General features: G+C 50.1%; 1 protein-coding gene across 4 annotated transcripts in view; it reads right to left on the bottom strand.

Annotated features, from left to right (window-relative positions):
- DBN1 (drebrin 1) overlaps nt 1–16817 on the bottom strand; it is a 77917-nt gene extending 61100 nt beyond the window's left edge. For 2 of the 4 annotated variants that reach the window (XM_069971255.1, XM_069971265.1), the window contains exon 1: nt 16659–16817. In XM_069971255.1, coding sequence (XP_069827356.1) covers nt 16659–16744 — 86 coding nt within the window. In that variant the 5' untranslated portion in view covers nt 16745–16817. The remainder of the gene's footprint in view (nt 1–16658) is intronic. The other 2 variants (XM_069971237.1, XM_069971227.1) reach the window with 2 other exon arrangements.
- Between the last annotated feature and the right edge of the window lie 2380 nt (nt 16818–19197).

Genomic DNA, 19197 nt, shown 5'->3' with positions numbered 1-19197 from the left:
TTTAATCCACTCCTGGTTTTGGTTGCAATATGAGGAACACAATACTGACTGAAATATACGTAGTGTGAACCCAGCCTCAGACTGTATCCATGTCTTCTAGGACTCCCTAGGGCTGCATCCTACATCTTCAGGTTGTGAATAGTATTGCAGTTTACCATAAAAAGGGGGGGGGGGAGGGATAGCAAATTCAGGAATCTGCTGTCCTTGGCCAAGACATGCTCAGTTTAACTGGAATCTCCACAAAGTACTGGCAGTTTGTCTATGCTAAACCTGCCAGCAAGGTTGGACTGTTGTGGAAAAGTGTATGCAACAGCAGGATCACAAAGTTCAGATGGGAAACCAGGAAGTGACTGTACTATGTTTCTCCCCCATGGAACCAGTTATAAAAGTTACTTATCTTAAAGAAAAAACATTTGTACTTTTACATATTTGTATGTGGTACACATTTGATTTTATCAACTTTGATATATGCTACAACCCCACATAAGCCAAACCGCAGCAAAAACTACCCCAGAATCTGCACATGTGACAAGTAATGGTGCGTTTACACAGGCAGATTTATCTGACAAAGCCAGAAATGGATTTGAAAAAAGGAGAAAGCTCAGTCTTTCCTTTATGACCTGCTCCCTGTTTATGGTCTGTTCCTGGCTTTGGCTTCAGAAATCGGTCAGATAAATCTGCCTGTGTAAACGCACCATAATGCTAAGTTTACACGAGGCAATTATTGGCCAGATCGCATGATTAACAATTTCGAAGTAACGATTTTTTTTTTATAACGATCAGCGTTTAGACGGTACAATATATTGTACGGAAAAATAGTTTTGCGATCGCGCGCCTGCAGCCCGGCCCGCCCGCAGCCCGCCCCCCCGCTCAACCGCCGCCCCCCCGCTGCCGCTCCGATCGCCACCCCCTGCTCCGATCACCGCCACTACGATCGCGACCGCTGGCCCGGCCACAAGCATACGTTACCTGCTCCACGTAGCAAGTCTTCAAATCCTCGGCTCCCCTCTTCAGCGCATTGATTGGCTGAAGAGGGGAGCCGGGAATTTCAAACAGCCGTCTTCAGCCAATCAGTGCTCCTCTTCTGCACTGATTAGCTGAAAAGGAGCCGTTTGAAATTCCCAACTCCCCTTTTCAGCCAATCAGTGCGCTGAAGAGGGGAGTCGGGGATGTGGAAGACCTGCTACGCGGAGCTGGTAAAGTATGGTCGCGGCCGGGCCAGCGGGGGCGATCGGAGCAGCGGTGGGGGTGGCGATCGGAGCGGCGGCGGGGGTAGCGATCGAGCCGGCGCAGGGGGCTGTGGATGAGCGGGGGGCCGGGCTGCAAGCGGGGGGCTGCAGGCGGCCGGACTATCGTGCGACGACGGTTTACACGGAATGATCGGAGAATTTTGTGCGAATGACGAACGACGATTTAAGAACCTGTTAAAAGATCAAAATGAACGATTTCTCGCTCGTCGTTCGATCGTTCGCCGCGTTTACCCGTACAATTATCGTTCAAATTTGATCGTAAGGGCGGGTTCACACTACGGGATTCTTGCGGAATTCCATCAGCTGTCCGCCCGCACGGGCACGCGCTTTTCCGCCGGCTCCATAGACACCATTCTATGGGCCGGCGTATTCCGCGATCCGCTAAAAGAAGTGACATGACACTTCTTTCAGCGTATAGCGGAATACACCGGCCCATAGAATGGTGTCTATGGAGCCAGCGGAAAGGCGCCCAGATGTGTGGGCGGACAGCTGACGGAATTCCGCAGAGAATTGTCTGCGAGAATTCCGTAGTGTGAACCCGCCCTTATCGTGCAAATTTGCACGATAATCGTTCCGTGTAAACCCAGCATAAGGGTACAAACACACACAGCAGATACGCAGCAGATACGCAGCAGATACGCAGCAGATTTGATACTGTGTTCAGTTATTTAGATCTAATCTGCTGCGTATCTGCTGCGTATCGCAGCAGTAAATACGCAGTTTATGAGCTGTGTGTGTTTGTACCCTAAGTCTTTCATTTAACACTAGTCAAGTACCTGCAGAACAGGTGATATGTTATCATTGATTGTCTAATGGCTGGGAAGTTTACCGATCAGGAGATTGGATGTTCTGAGTTCCCCTGGTTGAATTACACAGGGATTTTCTAGCATGTGTTTGGTCATCTTAATTAAGACAAAGGGTTAAATAGAGTGGGAACATGCATATCTGACCACCAGTCCATTTAACCAGCTTGCATGACAGCCATGGCCCCTTCAAACTGCAGATCAGTGGGGAGTACCAGGAGTTGCCACCAACCAATCTAGTATCAATGGCCTATGCAAAGGCAAGGTCATCAGTTTTAAAAGGCTGGATAGGCCCTTGACAAGGCAGAATGTGACCATAGATATGTTACAATTTTGGGCGGATTTAATGTCTTGAAGGGTTTGTGACATAATGGCAACTTACTGACCAGCCGCAAGGCAGCCAATAGTGTCTAAGGGTAGCTTCACACGTTCTGTATTGCAGGGGATTTTCTGCTGCGTATCGGCAGCGGATCCACAGCAGAGTTGACTAAATGAATGAACAAAGCATCAAATCTGCTGCGAACTTGCAACAGAAAATCTGCTGCGATACGGTACGTGTGAAGCTACCCTAATAGGCTGGAATCCAACTACTGGGCACCCCCATAATAAAAAAAACAGGGGTCTCAACTGACTTTGTGTGAATGCAGTAGCGATTAAATATGTGCAGTGCCATCCCGACATAAACCTACACTGCAAAAACACAGCGTGAAAAATCATCTAAATGTTGCTGCCTAGGCCAACGAAGATTGATATTCTAATCCTTGTACAACTGCTCTAATGCTCTCATGTACATACCTGGCTACCATGCTTATGATGAAGCAGTACATCAACCTTTCCATACTATTGCTACCACTGCTTACCTAAGCAAAATTCACACTCAAGAGCCTGGCATGCTGGTTTTTCACAGTTTTTATTGGAACTTATTGCAAACTTTAGTTAAATGGCATCTTGACAGAAGAGGACAACTCAAGGACTTATAACTAGTGGTCATTTTTTATGTAGAAACTGTCTTTAAGGGGTTTTACAGAGCTTAGTGATTACTGGTAGCATCTCCGACGCCCAGCTGTTCAGCAGAGTCACAGCACCCAGATGTAAGCAGATACAGGCACTAAAATAAGTAGGTTTATATTAAAGAGGCTGCTTTCTTTCTTAAACCCCACCACACCGGTCCTAAGGTAATGCATAATATTACAACTCTGCTCCATTCTCTTCAATGGAACTGAGCTTCAATGCCACACAATGACTGTAGACAAGAATTCAAACGATAATCGTACGTCTAAACGCATCGAACGATCGAACGACGAGCGAGAAATCATTCATTTTGATCTTTTAACATGTTCTTAAATCGTCGTTCGCAAAAAATTCGCAGATCATTCCGTATAAACAGTCGTTCACCGATTTTACCTATGTGCGAGATAGGCTTAAGCGATCACAAAACGAATTTTCCCTACAATATATCATTCCATCTAAACGCTGATCGTTTTAAAAAAAAATCGTTACTTCGAAATCGTTAATCGCACGATCGGGCGAATTATCGTTCCATGTAAACGCAGCATGGGTCACTAAAATTAATGGATTATATTTTATCTTTTTGATATGCAGATTTTGTATAACAGAAAGCTCCATTATAGGGCATGATAGTCATGATCAAACACCAGCTGTTCCTGCCAATGATCAGTTGTCAGGACAATGCAGTGGTACAAGACACAGCTGTATCCCTTACTCAGTATAGCCAAACGTGTAATGCAGTGAAGCCAAGCTCTGCGTCCATCCCAGCAGTTACTCAATGCAGGCAGGGCCGTTTTAATACATTGGTGGGCCCAGTGCACAGCCCTCAAGAGTGGGCCCCCCCTTCCCTTTCGGCACATTGTATAATGTACTGAATTTGCCCCCACACTGTATCAAGAGCCCCAATACATACAGTAGTTACCTTATAACACTATTTCCACCATACAGTGATTACATATTACATAAAAACTGCACTGAACAAAACAGAAAGATATCACCAATTATACCATTACATAATACCGCCACATCATGACCCCTAACACTACAACCCTATAACAGAGTGCAGTTACATCCAGTGACTCACCGGGGGCGTCTTCTCCGATCAGAGTCTGTCACCTTTTCTTTTTCTCTCCATCCAGCCTGGGCCACCTTGAAGTCTTCCCCTGGCTGTGAATCTTCTCTCCAGAATCTGCCAGACAAATATTTTAGGCTCCAACACATACAGTAGTTAGGTCCCTTGTACCCCTATACAGTAGTTACACCCCTCTGTGCCTCCATAGTTTTAAGGTGTCCCTGTAGTATATAGACCCTCATGTGCTCCTCCAGTTATATACAGCCCTCCTGTGCGCTCCCCCATTTTATATAGCCCCCCTGTGCACTCTCCCCAGTAGTATAGCCCCCTGTGCTCCCCCATAGTAGCCCCCCTGTGCTCTCCCACAATAGTATATAGCCCCCCTGTGCTCTCCCACAATAGTATATAGCCCCCCTGTGCTCTCCAATAGTATATAGACCCCTATGCTCTCCCACAATAGTATATAGCCCCCCTGTGCTCTCCCCCAATAGTATATAGCCCCCCTGTGCTCCCCCAATAGTATATAGCCCCCCTGTGCTCTCCAATAGTATATAGACCCCTATGCTCTCCCACAATAGTATATAGCCCCCCTGTGCTCTCCCCCAATAGTATATAGCCCCCCTGTGCTCTCCCAATAGTATATAGCCCCCCTGTGCTCTCCATAATATATAGCCCCCCTGTGCTCTCCCCCATAGTATATAGACCCCTGTGCTCTCCCACAATAGTATATAGCCCCCCTGTGCTCTCCCACAATAGTATATAGCCCCCCTGTGCTCTCCCCCAATAGTATATAGCCCCCCTGTGCTCTCCAATAGTATATAGACCCCTATGCTCTCCCACAATAGTATATAGCCCCCCTGTGCTCTCCCCCAATAGTATATAGCCCCCCTGTGCTCTCCCTCATAGTATATAGACCCCTGTGCTCCTCAATAGTATATAGCTCCCTGTGCTCCCCAATAGTATATAGCTCCCCTGTGCTCCCCAGTAGTATATAGCCCCCTGTGCTCCCCAGTAGTATATAGCTCCCCTGTGCTCCCCAGTAGTATATAGCCCCCCTGTGCTCTCCATAATATATAGCCCCCCTGTGCTCTCCCCCATAGTATATAGACCCCTGTGCTCCTCAATAGTATATAGCTCCCTGTGCTCCCCAATAGTATATAGCTCCCTGTGCTCCCCAATAGTATATAGCTCCCCTGTGCTCCCCCATAGTATATAGCTCCCCTGTGCTCCCCCATAGTATATAGCCCCCTGTGCTCCCCCATAGTATATAGCCCCTGTGCTCCCCAGTAGTATATAGCTCCCCTGTGCTCCCCCATAGTATATAGCCCCCTGTGCTCCCCAGTAGTATATAGTCCCCTGTGCTCCCCAGTAGTATATAGCCCCCTGTGCTCCCCCATAGTATATAGCCCCCTGTGCTCCCCAATAGTATATAGCTCCCCTGTGTTCCCCCATAGTATATAGCTCCCCTGTGCTCCCCCATAGTATATAGCCCCCTGTCCTCCCCCATAGTATATAGCCCCCTGTGCCCCCCATAGTATATAGAACCCTGTGCCCCCCCCCCCCCCATAGTATATAGCTCCCCCTCCCATATAACATTGAAAAAAACAAACACTGTTACTCACCTGGGTCCACGCGTTCCTCTTCTCTTCCCTCCTGTGGCCGCACTTCCTGCGATCACAAGAGGCTGCACTCCCCTTACCCTCGCGCCGACGCTCCAGTGACGTCGGGCGCTAGAGGGAGAGTGCGGCCTCTTGTGACCGCAGGAAGTGCGGCCACAAGAGTGACTGACAGGGAGGGAGCCAATGGCTCTCTCTCTGTCAGTGTCGCTGCTGCTGCAGCGCTGAAGCGCCGCAGCAGCAGCGGACGGGGGCAGCGGCGAACGCCGGGGGGGCCCTGCAGGGGGCGCCATGGAGGGGTAAGTAGATTACCCATCCATGGCGCTCCCCCTGACAGGCTGGTGGCCGCAGCGCTGTGCGACCGCATTGGTCGCACATAGCAACGGCCGGCCTGCTCGGGGGGGCCCCCTTTAACCAGTGGGCCCGGTGCACGTGCACCATGTGCCCTCTGGTTAAAGCGGCCCTGAATGCAGGACTCACATTACATTAGTCAACTAAAAAGAAAAGGGAAAGGTGCCAGAAAATGCATCACGGTATTCCTGACTTCTTCCATGAAATTGAAACCTATGAAGTTCTCCGAGAAACTCATAAACAGTATTTATTTAGAAATACAAGAAACTCACACAAGTGAACTGAAGAAGGTGTAGACAAAGACAAGGTGGGGTCTGGCAGAGACAAGAAACATGAATGGCCAACTGAGATATTCCATAAAGTGGGTCAAAGATAGGGCTGGGTGATATTGGCCTTAATCAATTTCACAGTTAATCTTATATGTAGCCTCAGTAACAATAATTGAACGATAATTATGACACATCCCTTTTGTAAGCCACACCTATTTGGCACATACGGATAGGGGTGTATGACTATAAGGGGGCACATAGGGATAGCAGTGTATGACTATACAGGGGGCACTGGACTGCCCCCTGTAAGTGCTGCGGAATCTGTTGGCTCTATACAAACAAATATTAATATTATTATTACTATGGACTATAACACAGACACACTGCATGCTGGGACCTGTAGTCCATTAAGTAACAATACAGGACTTAATAGGAGGAATGAATGGGCTGCAGCAGGCAGAACTCTGTACCAAGTAGTGCTGGGGGCGCTGTAACACGCCGGCCCGTTCTGTGCTGGGGGAGGGTTGGGGGAGCTCCGACACGCCAGCGGCCCTGCACATGCAGTGCTCACAGCTCAGACCAAAGATAGGCACACAGAAATACCGCAAATACCGTCCTGGCAAAGTTGAGGTTGGTTCACCAATGCCAGAGACGATATAGGTATTTTCATGGTATATCGCCCAGCCCTAGTCAAAGACATTACAAATTAGTTGCCCCATCTTTTTACTTATGGCCAACCACGTAAGGTAGCAGGTCCCACCAGAACTGCCTAAATCACCACAGAAAGAGGTCACAGTCTAGTAGAACTGTACATTATAACAAAAGAAAAAGATCTTGTGGTGAACACAGGTAAGGCCCAAGTAAAGTATTTGGATAACTATACATGAAAGTGAAAGCATACAGCTTCAATTCACATCAGAATTCACATGACTTGGTGCAGAGTTGCTTTGAAAAATTCCTGCAGCGAATCCCTCCTACATGCAAGGGAACAGGAGGAACAAGAGGTGGGATCTAGAGTAAAGAAGACTTCAGTACCACTTCTCTGCAGCCCTGACAACAACTTTGTAGTCAGGTGGTGAGGGCTCTTTGGGCCAAACTGAACACATCCTGCCACGTCAACTTACTTAAGAGGTAATTCAGCACTGCAACTTGTGCCCCTATATGTTTACAACAGTCTAAGCTTGGGTGCCTGCAACCCCCATTGGATCAGAGTGGTGGCTGTGGAAATCACAGTCTCACGCATATTTGTAGCCATGGAAACTCAAACGTCCGCTGGCATTCACCTCTGATCTGGCAGTAGCCCTCATGGGCTACTGCCAGGTACAATTTAAATGGGAAATCGCGATACGCACAATGCTGCCACTATGAAAGTATGGCACTGGCAAAGTAAAACCAGTCTAATGCGAACAATAAAGTGGCTGCAATGATCATACATGCACCATAGTCCCTTCAAACAGCCAATAATCAGGCATGCCAGGAATCAGACCCCCACAGTCTTAAAGGGGTTATCCAAAGAGCAGAAAAGATCCTACCTATTCTGCTCTATAGCGTTCCACCTATTCCATCTGGCTCGAAAGAAGAGAGGGGGGCAGGTGCATGTTACAAGGGGGCGAAACCACGCATCCAATAGCTGGCTGACTCACCGCAACATTGGTAACATTGGACAGCCATTGAACATTGCCTGTAACATCCAAGACAGACGGAGACAGGAAGTGGAGCACCAGAGAGCAAAACAAGTAGGATCTTTTCTGCTCTTGAATATAACCACTTTAAGGGTACAAACCCACACACCGTATACGCAGCAGATACGCAACAAATACGCAGCAGATTTGATGGTTTAGATTTGATGCTGTGTTCAGTTATTTAGATCTAATCTGCTGCGTATTTGCTGCGTATCGCAGCAGTAAATACGCTGTGTATACGGTGTGTGGGTTTATACCCTTAGTGTACAAACCCACTTGCCGGATCCGCAGCGAGTCCCCTTGCTGAGTATTTGCACAAGACTCGCTGCAGATCCGGCCCCTATTCTTTCAATGGAAGACAAAATCGCAGCAGGGATGTACATCCCTGCTGCGATTTTGTCTGCAGCCCGCCCCATTAACCCCCCGGCCGCCGGACATTATACATGACTGGGTCCCCGTTTCTGTTTGCTTCGGGGCTCCCGGTGTCTCCACGGCCCGCCCGGCCAATCAGTGCGCTGCGGAGGGGCAGCGCACTGATTGGCCGGGCAGAACGTGCCGGGAGCCGCCGAAGCACGCAGGAGCCGGGATCAGGTAATGTATATCCTGCCCGCCCCCCTGCAGTCCCGATCGCCCCCAGCCGCACCATTGCCCCTGGCCGCACGATCGGCCCCAGTAGCCCCCCCCCCCCCCCCCGCAAGGCGATCGTGCGGCCAGGGGCTGCGGGGCTGGGGGCGATCGTGCGGCTGGGGGCTGCGAGGCTGAGGGCGATCGTGCGGCCGGGGGCTGCGGGGCGATCGTGCGGACGGGGGCGATCGGGGCTGCAGGGTGGCGGGCAGGCAGTGTCGGACTGGAGTCCTTGGGCCCACCAGGGGAAATCCTTCTTGGGGCCCACCCTTCTGCCACTATACTTATCTATGGTAACATTAATAAGGGTCCAGTTACACGGCGTGATAGGGGGCAGTATATAGAGATGTGCGGCCGACAGCAATGATTATTACACCCGCACAAAAGATCTAATCAGCCGACTATGGGGCATTTGTCAGCTGATCTCTGGCACTGTTACATGGGGCTTCCTAGGATCGCTTGTTACCGATAATTGGCCGATGTAATTGGGCTATAAGACAATTTTCTTTGCATGATAACACTGTATACTACTGTATGCTACCAATAACACCAGTATATAAAGAGCAAACATCCCCACACATATTACTGCCATACTGTTACTGACCAGATCCTGTATACCAATATTACCAATTATACCAGTATATAGGAGGGAAATATCACCATACATATTACTGCCATACTATTACTGACCAGATCCTGTATATTGAGACCAATATTACCAATAATAACAGTATACAAGGGGGAAATATTACCGTCACACCACAACCAATACCATCTCCACCATATTGTTACTGACCAAATCCAGTATACTGAGACCAATGAACACTGCACCAGATTACAAGTAACAAATACCACCACATACTGACTAATACCATCACATACTGACTAACACCACCACATACTGACTAATACCATCACATACTGACTAATACCATCACATACTGACTAACACCACCACATACTGACTAACCCCACCGCTGCTACTGACTAACACCACCACATACTGACTCACATCACCACTGCTACTGACTAACACCACCGCTGCTACTGACCTCATCCAGTCATATAGAGGTAGACGCAGCTCTACACAGGCTCTGTACACCATATACATTACAGTGCAGTTATAGCAGGTGACTCACAGGGGACGTCTTCTCTAATCAGAGTTCTTCCCTCTTCTTCTTCTTCTCCATCTGTCCTGGGCCGTTATGAGAACTTCTATGAGCCACGAATCCACAGAATCTGCCAGAGAAATATATTAGGTTCCTCACTCTGTCACCATCCTCATCTCTATACACACTGCACATCTGTATTAGCCCCTTTATGCCCTCATTTAGTGGGTAGCCCTGACTCTATGTGTATATATCTCCCTTATAGTATATAGTCCCCTCTGTGTAGGCACCTTATAGATGGTCCTTTGTTCAGTCCCCCATATAGACAACTTACAGTGTTGTCCATGCCCCATATAGGTAGACTCCTTATGTTGTCCATCCCCATATATATAGCCCCTCCATGTTGTCCTTCTTCAATATAGATACCCCCCTTATGTAGTCCATTCCCCATATAGCCCCCTCATGTTGTCCATTCCCCCCTATAGCCCCTCATGTTGTCCATTCCCCCATATAGCCCCCTCATGTTGTCCATCCCCCCTAAAGCCCCCCTTATGTTGTCTATCCCCCCATAGCCCCCTTATGTTGTCCATCCCCCCCATAGCCCCCTTATGTTGTCTATCCCCCCCATAGCCCCCTTATGTTGTCCATCCCCCCTATAGCCCCCCTTATGTTGTCCATCCCCCCCTATAGCCCCCCTTATGTTGTCTATCCCCCCCATAGCCCCCTTATGTTGCCCATCCCCCCCATAGCCCCCCTTATGTTTTCCATCCCCCCTATAGCCCCCCTTATGTTGTCCACCCCCCCTATAGCCCCCCTTATGTTGTCCATCCCCCCCTATAGCCCCCTTATGTTGTCCATCCCCCCCTATAGCCCCCCTTATGTTGTCCATCCCCCCCTATAGCCCCCAGTGCTGGCCATCCCCCCTATAGCCCCCAGTGCTGGCCATCCCCCCTATAGCCCCCAGTGCTGGCCATCCCCCTCCCTCCCCTATAGCTCCCAGTGCTGGCCATCCACCCCCTCTCCCTCCCCTATAGCCCCCAGTGCTGGCCATCCCCCCTATAGCCCCCAGTGCTGGCCATCCCCTCCCTCCCCTATAGCCCCCAGTGCTGGCCATCCACCCCCTCTCCCTCCCCTATAGCCCCCAGTGCTGGCCATCCACCCCCCCTCCCTCCCCTATAGCCCCCAGTGCTGGCCATCCCCCTCCCTCCCCTATAGCCCCCAGTGCTGGCCATCCACCCCCCTCCCTCCCCTATAGCCCCCAGTGCTGGCCATCCACCCCCCTCCCTCCCCTATAGCCCCCAGTGCTGGCCATCCACCCCTCTCCCTCCCCTATAGCCCCCAGTGCTGGCCATCCCCCTCCCTCCCCTATAGCCCCCAGTGCTGGCCATCCCCCTCCCTCCCCTATAGCCCCCAGTGCTGGCCATCCACCCCCCTCCCTCCCCTATAGCCCCCAGTGCTGGCCATCCACCCCTCTCCCTCCCCTATAGCCCCAGTGCTGGCCATCCCCCTCCCTCCCCTATAGCCCCCAGTGCTGGCCATCCACCCCTCTCCCTCACCTATAGCCCCCAGTGCTGGCCATCCACCCCCCCCCTCCCTCCCCTATAGCCCCCAGTGCTGGCCATCCACCCCCCCCTCCCTCCCCTATAGCCCCCAGTGCTGGCCATCCACCCCCCCCTCCCTCCCCTATAGCCCCCAGTGCTGGCCATCCACCCCCCCCCCTCCCTCCCCTATAGCCCCCAGTGCTGGCCATCAGCCCCCCTCCCTCCCCTATAGCCCCCAGTGCTGGCCATCCACCCCTCTCCCTCCCCTATAGCCCCCAGTGCTGGCCATCCCCCTCCCTCCCCTATAACCCCCAGTGCTGGTAAAAAAAAACAACAAAACCCAACTCACCTGTCACCACGCTCCCCCAACGGTCGCGGGCCCCTTCTTCTCTTCCCCGACAGACGAGCAGCTCCTGGTCCTGGCAGCATCACCACCAGAGAGCTTTGTGTGCACCGCAGCGGCTGGGACTTCCGGTATGCGTTTACGTGAACCGGAAGTCCCCGCTGCCGCACTGCGCACGGAGCTCTCTGGTGATGACGCTGCCCGGGACCAGCAGCTGCTCATCTGTCAGGGGAGGCGGCGGCAGCACCACGCTTGTGACCGCAAGCAAGAAGCTGCTTGCGGTCACAAGAGTGATTGACAGGGTGGGAAGCCAATGGCTTCTCGCCCTTTCAATCGGAACACTGCTACATTTAACTGGAAGCGATCGTTTCGATCGCTTCCAATTAAAAGGGAAGGTGCGGCAATCGGCGGCTCAGTGGGCCCCCTAGGAGCATGGGGGCCCCCGCTGGGCTTACTGGGTGGAGACCACATTCTTGTGGTCTCCAGCCCTGTGTCCCCTGACTGGGGGGCGGGGCCTACTCCTGCTCGGGGCCCACCGGGGAATTCCCCGGTCCCCCGGTGGCCCAGTCCGACACTGCGGGCAGGATATACATTACCTGATTCCCGTTCCTGCTTGCTTCGGCGGCTCCCGGCACATTCCGCCCGGCCAATCAGTGCGCTGCCCCTCCGCAGCGCACTGATTGGCCGGGCGGGCCGCGAAGACACCGGGAGCCCCGAAGCAAGCAGGAATGGGGACCCGGTAATGTATAATGTCTGGCGGCCGGGGGGTTAATGGGGCGGGCTGCAGACAAAATCGCAGCAGGGATGTACATCCCTACTGCGATTTTGTCTTCCATTGAATGAATAGGGCCGGATCCGCAGCGAGTCTCTATGCAAATACGCAGCAAGGGGACTCGCTGCGGATCCGGCAAGTGGGTTTGTAGCCTTAATGAAATCTGTCAAGTCCCTACCAAGTACAGCTGCAGACAGGTGTGGCACTTCAGCTTACAAGGATAATACTACAGAGAGATAGCTGTGGCACTTCAGCTTCTGATGAAAAATGCAGTTTTATAACTTTCCAAATGGCCATCAGGAAAGACAAAAGCATCATTTGTTTCATCTCCCTACCACCTATCTGCCTGTGTCTGCAGCTCTGTACCTGGTACGGACCTGACAGATTCCCTATAAATTGATGGCCTTTCCTAAGCAAAGGATGCTGCAGATAAACTGTGGAGATCCTGCAGTTTTGTTGTGGCTTTTTACGTCCCTAAGGGCTAGTTCACACGCATCAGATTGGTTGCAGAAATTTATGCAAATTAAAATTAGGCTAGGTTCAATATACATATGTGTTGTGTTTTTGTTGACAACCTGTCAAAAAAGGGATGCCAACATATACTGCCTCGTACAGTAAGTGGGCCTATTGCGTTTAATGGGTCGAATGTAGTCAATAAGTGACATGTTTGGCCCCTTTTCCAAATGTACATATTTATTTAGTGGGACTGAATAATGCAGGCAGCCACCCTTTTATATCCTGCAACATAAACTTATGCATTCAGGAAATGGGCCTAATGAGCTACTAGCTGACTACATTAAACACAATTGGGGGAGATTTATCAAACATGGTGTAAAGTGAAACTGGCTCAGTTGCCCCTAGCAACCAATCAGATTCCACCTTTCATTTTCCAAAGAGTCTCTGAGGAATGAAAAGTGGAATCTGATTGGTTTCTAGGGGCAACTGAGACAGTTTCACTTTACACCATGTTTGATAAATCTCCCCCAAAGGGCCTACTGACTGAACTCCACAGTATACATGGCATCCTTTATAAAATGTTGACAATGTATACTCTGAACTAACATGGTTAATGTGGTATGAAATTATCCATCTGGAATTCAGATCAATGGCACAGCTGCAGAAACCTCTACAAGAACTCTTGCCACGTGTGATTTTACCCTAAACAAATGAATTGGGAAAATCCTCAAAAAATCTGCAGCATGTCAGTCCTGTGTGAAAACACCCTTAGGGGTATTCCAGTGACTAAAAATGTATTCCCTGTTCACAGGATAAGGAATAAGTGATCACATTGAATCCAACGTCCTGGACCTTCTGCAATTCTTTGAATGGGGACCCAATTCTGCCAGCTGAAGTCGAAATGCGCACCATTTTTTTTCTCTATGGAGTTGTTGGAGATAGTTAAAGTGACTGTACCACCAGGCCCAGGCTAAAGCACTGGAGGCGGGCCGACTCACCCTTAGTGGGAGGAAACCATAGCCCCTCCATGACGTGACTCCATTAGAATCAATGGAACCCTGTCATAGAGGGGCAGGGGTTTCCTCCCACTAAGAGTGGGTCGGCCCGCCTCCAGTGCTTCTGCCTGGGCCTGCTGGTACAGTCATAAGTACAGTACTCAGCCATCTCCAGCGAATTGAGAATGAATGGTGTACGAGCCAACCCACAACTCTCATTATTCTCAATATCGCTGGTGATCCCCAGGTCAGGCCCTCCCAGTTAGACACTTATACGTTTTAGTACTTAGAATACCCCTTTAAAAAGGCAGAATAACCCTGTTAATTTACATTTACTAAAACAATGAAATAGCACATTCTGTAAAGTAAAAATTAATTATGTAGAATTTACCGATCAATCAATATATATATATATATACACACACACACACACACACACACATACAGTATATAGTCACAAAGTTGAGGGGTAAAATTCCTGACTCCAAATATGAAACCACGTAAAGTATGTGAACAAGGATAAGGATAAGAAAGACAGCAGGAGGACTGGGCTTAGGAATGCCGAAAAATAGGGAAGAGAATCTAAAAGTACCATAGAGAAATACTGCAACAAGTTGTTAAGAGATACAAGACAAAGGCAATAAAACATGTGAGGTGGGTGGGTGCAGCAACCTAAAAAAAGAGGAGGACTAGGCTCTAGAATGAACACCATATACTGCTATGTATCTATATTGTGGCCGGGATGATCAGTTCAATAGGATTCAATACCAAAACCCTCAGGGGTATAAAATGGTTACCCAGCACATCCAGCTTACAGGTTATAATAAGATTGTGACATGTTGCAAATTGACAAAATAAAGATACATATACTGAAAATAACAAAAGTAAAACAGAAATCTACAGACCAAAACAAACAAGCAGAGAACAAAGAAGTAGTAAAGAAATCGGATGAGGTAATACACAGTATTAGGATTGTGAGCCAAGAGGACAATTCAATAGACAGAGCTGGCCCAGAGCTTTGTAATGGAGCCGCATCATCATCCCCACCACCCACAGGTTTCCTCTATGCCTCAATCCCAGGGTACACACATCTACCTCCATAAAAGGTGAATTAACCCCTGACGCCACCATCCCCATAGGAAGGGCCAGCAATCCTAGGAGCTGATCTCAACCATTTTTTTCACATGCTGTAATGATTTGTCTGATCTCACACCCCTCCTCCCCCCTCCATCCCTTCCCCACCCAAATCTAAGTTCTCAATGTCTCCCCAAGGTCCCCTCCCACACAGTCCCCCCTAAATCATCTCAGATAACAGAGCAGAGAATTGGAGTCTGCTATGTTGTGACCCACCCACCCTGTTCTCCAGCAATGTCCTCCAATTCCCTTTCTGCTGTTCAGCAGACACAAAGAGGCAGATCTAATAGAGCAGCCCCCATCCAGAGCCTGTGTATGATGCCATCTGCCTGCCAATGCAGCATCCGACCCTGCCATCCTAGCTGCACATCCAGGGGATCAGATGAGACAATGAAGGGGAATCTATAGCTGCAGCAGCCCCCAAAGCAGTCCAGGGATCAATGTAGGGGGCATCTATAGCTGCAGCAGCCCCCAAAGCATTCCTGGGATCAATGAAGGGGGCATTTATAGCTGCAGCAGCCCCCAAAGCAGTCCAGGGATCAATGTAGGGGGCATCTATAGCTGCAGCAGCCCCCAAAGCAGTCCAGGGATCAATGTAGGGGGCATCTATAGCTGCAGCAGCCCCCAAAGCAGTCCAGGGATCAATGTAGGGGGCATCTATAGCTGCAGCAGCCCCCAAAGCAGTCCAGGGATCAATGAAAGGGGCATCTATAGCTGCAGCAGCCCCCAAAGCAGTCAGGGATCAATGAAGGGGGGCATCTATAGCTGCAGCAGCCCCCAAAGCAGTCCAGGGATCAATGAAAGGGTCATCTATAGCTGCAGCAGCCCCCAAAGCAGTCAGGGATCAATGAAGGGGGAGTCTATAGCTGCAGCAGCCCCCAAAGCAGTCCAGGGATCAATGAAAGGGTCATCTATAGCTGCAGCAGCCCCCAAAGCAGTCAGGGATCAATGAAGGGGGAGTCTATAGCTGCAGCAGCCCCCAAAGCAGTCAGGGATCAATGAAGGGGGAGTCTATAGCTGCAGCAGCCCCCAAAGCAGTCAGGGATCAATGAAGGGGGAGTCTATAGCTGCAGCAGCCCCCAAAGCAGTCAAGGATCAATGACAGCTGCACAATGCAATCCAATCAGGCCTGCAGCCCTGGAATAGGGGTACACAAATCTGCCAGTGTGCCCACCTGCAGCTGGTGTACCTGACAGGTGGCATACAGAAGATGGCCCAATGCTGCACCCCACCCCTCATGTGCCAGCCATCACTAGGAATATGCCAGCTGCTGGCACCATTATGAGCCATCACCACATTTGTCTTTGTAGTTGTGCCCTATATGCTACAGTCACAAGCCACCCCAATCCCTGCAGGGATGAAGGCCCCTCCTCCAGCCCTGCCCTATCCCTCCACATTACCTTATGTACTGCACCATTTTAGCAACTGCCCCCCACTCACCCAACAGCCAGTGCAATGGACCCTAAGGATGCCTTGGCAATGCCCTACAAAGGCTGGCAATGTCACTCCAGCCCAGCAGTGCCCTCCTCATCCTGCAGCACAATGCAGTGCCTGTACACGTGCAGCTAGCCACATCACAGTGCCAGGTGCCCCACATGGACCCCGGGCACAGCACGCTCCCAGTGCCACTCACCAGTCTACGGGGGTCTGCTCCTGGATGACGTCCTGGTAGGCGGCCAGCAGCTCCAGGCGATGGGGTTTGAAGCTAACAGAGGCCATGCCGGCTGCAGGCTGACTGTGTGCCGGGGGATGGAGAGACAAGGCAGAGGACTGAGGGAGGGATGAGGAGGAGAGAGATGGAGAGAGGTGGAGGCAGGAACTGCAGCGAGGGGAGGGCCGGCTGAGGGAGCTGCGGGGTCCTAGTGCACACCCGGCTATAGCTCCTGCCCCACTCACTGGAGGATTGGGGGGGGGGGGGGGGTCGTCAGTGTACTGGGACTGTACATCACATAACGTTATGAAAGCAGTGGAGCTGTTATATCCTCAGAAACCATCATAATACTGGGATTGTTATATCCTATACTTGTAATAATATTAAACAGGGTAGTGGAGAGATATGGAAGTGTAAAGTATTTTCATTAGGTGTTGTATTACATTTATTATTATCATCTGGTCCCTTTCTTCATGCACTTTCTGAAGTATCATTCAGCTTGTCCCCAGACAATAGAAAGTGCAGTAAGACACTGTGGCTGACACCACTGAGCAATAGCTTGTAGTATATTTGATACTGTGATTGAGACTGAACCTGGTGTGGTGTATGCAGGCTTTTCTCATTCTATTCTAACTTTTTTTTTTTTTTAAGACATAGGAATCTGGCTAAACATGACCCAAAATTGCAGATACCAGTGTGTTCCCACAGTTTGGTCCACAGGTCTAGACCCAGTGAATAGCTCAGCTGATTCAGTTTACTTAAAGGGGTTGTCTGGGGAGTAGAAGATGGCTGAGGCCACACCCACATGATGTCCAATACATGTAGGAAGCAGCGACATGGGGCAGCTACTTGACATTGGGCACATACCGTATGGAAGGCTTACTCCTGAGATGAGAAATCACTGGAAGTGAGCCCCGGGGAGCAAAAGGCTTCAACCATCTTCTGCTTCCTGGCCACCCTCCATTAACAGGTTTGTCTGGGACTAGTGTTGAGAGGATCTGTCAAAGTTTATCCGAACCTGCGTCTGGCTGTATCCATGTTTTCCACTACTCCTAAAGGCCCTATTCCACGGGTCGTTTAGAGGAGCAATTTCGTTCGTATTCGGCTGATATCGGCCGCTACGAACGATATTCGTCCCGTGGAATAGAGTGCAACGATCAGCCGACATCGTTCATGTCGGCTGATCTTTGCAGTCGCTTGTTTTTAAACATGTTGAAAAGCAAGCGACTGATATAGCAGCGATCTGCTGCCGTCGCTCCGTTGAATAGGAGCATCGGCAGCAGGCACTGCTGTATCCTATGGGCTGCCCGAACGATCAGCGATCCCCCGGGCAGCTCCCCGCCGCCCTCCCGCACTCACCCGCTCGCTCAGATAATGTTGCTGAACCCGAACACTCTGACTAGGGAATGGCGAAGGAGTAGCGAAGTGCTTAGTTAGGCTCAGCATTTAGCTTGTTAGCCTGGCAGCCAGCTGCCTTCCAACTTCGTGCTGCTCCGGGTGCTTGGAAAAGCTGGATCCAGTCCTGGGAAATGTCTCCCAGTTTCCCAGGACTGGATCCATCTTTCCCAGGCACCAGGAGCTAAGCGGCACAGCGTTCAAAGGCAGCCGGCTGATAATAATAAACCACACCTAGCAAAGCGCTTTGCTAGTACTGTAAATTCGCTCATCTGTAACTTTGACAGATCCGCTCAACACTATCCAGGACTCTTACATAAACTAGCATTGCTTTAAAAGGGGGACAATTTTTAGCGTTCGGGTATGTTCCCACAAGAGATGAGCGAATCTACAGTAGGAACGAAGCAAAGCACTTTGGGGGACATTTATTAAGGAGTCTAATTTGTGCCACTATTCTAATGGGGATTGGTGTGTATTTTGTTCCAATATCTTGTGACTGACTTATTTAAGGGAACCAATCACTTAAAAAACGCCTGTAACGCTATGGGAATGTGCTGTAGCAGCACCCAGCACACTTCCCAAACATGCTTCTCCCCCCCCCCCCCCCCGTCCCTGGAATGTGCAGCCCGAAAACTTACTTTACAAACTTGGCGCCCTGTATGTAAATTGCCCCCAAGTAGTCACTGTGGGCGCTGAGCTGCGGTGTGATTAGCCTGCATAATTACTGAGAGGCGTGCTGTCCCTAACATCAGCACACCTACGTTCCTGCTGTATCGCTCATGCGCAGTACAGCGGGTCCGGTCCGCGCCGTACTGCGCAGGTGCAGAAAGACTCAAGCTCATTGCTGGAGATCCGGCAATGAGTTTGAGGCTATAATCAATGCTGCCTGGCCTACTTACTCATGCTGTCAGTCAGTATATGCCAACAGAGGACTGATCTGCAATCAGATATAGTTAAAACTTCTAGCCTGTGTTGGAGCTAGGAGTAAATCACCTGTCTAGAGATAGGCACCAGTTTGGTTTCTTTGATTCAAATACCCTGATGGAAATGAAATATAGTTATTTATTTTTTATTTTTTCAAATTTGAAATTAAAATTTTTCCACTGCGGTTTCACAGCGGACTCAC

The sequence above is a fragment of the Dendropsophus ebraccatus genome, chromosome 1 (assembly GCF_027789765.1).
Source record: "Dendropsophus ebraccatus isolate aDenEbr1 chromosome 1, aDenEbr1.pat, whole genome shotgun sequence".
Taxonomy (NCBI): domain Eukaryota; kingdom Metazoa; phylum Chordata; class Amphibia; order Anura; family Hylidae; genus Dendropsophus; species Dendropsophus ebraccatus.
The sequence above is the reverse complement of the archived record's forward strand: the minus strand, read 5'-3'. Positions and strand labels throughout refer to the sequence as shown.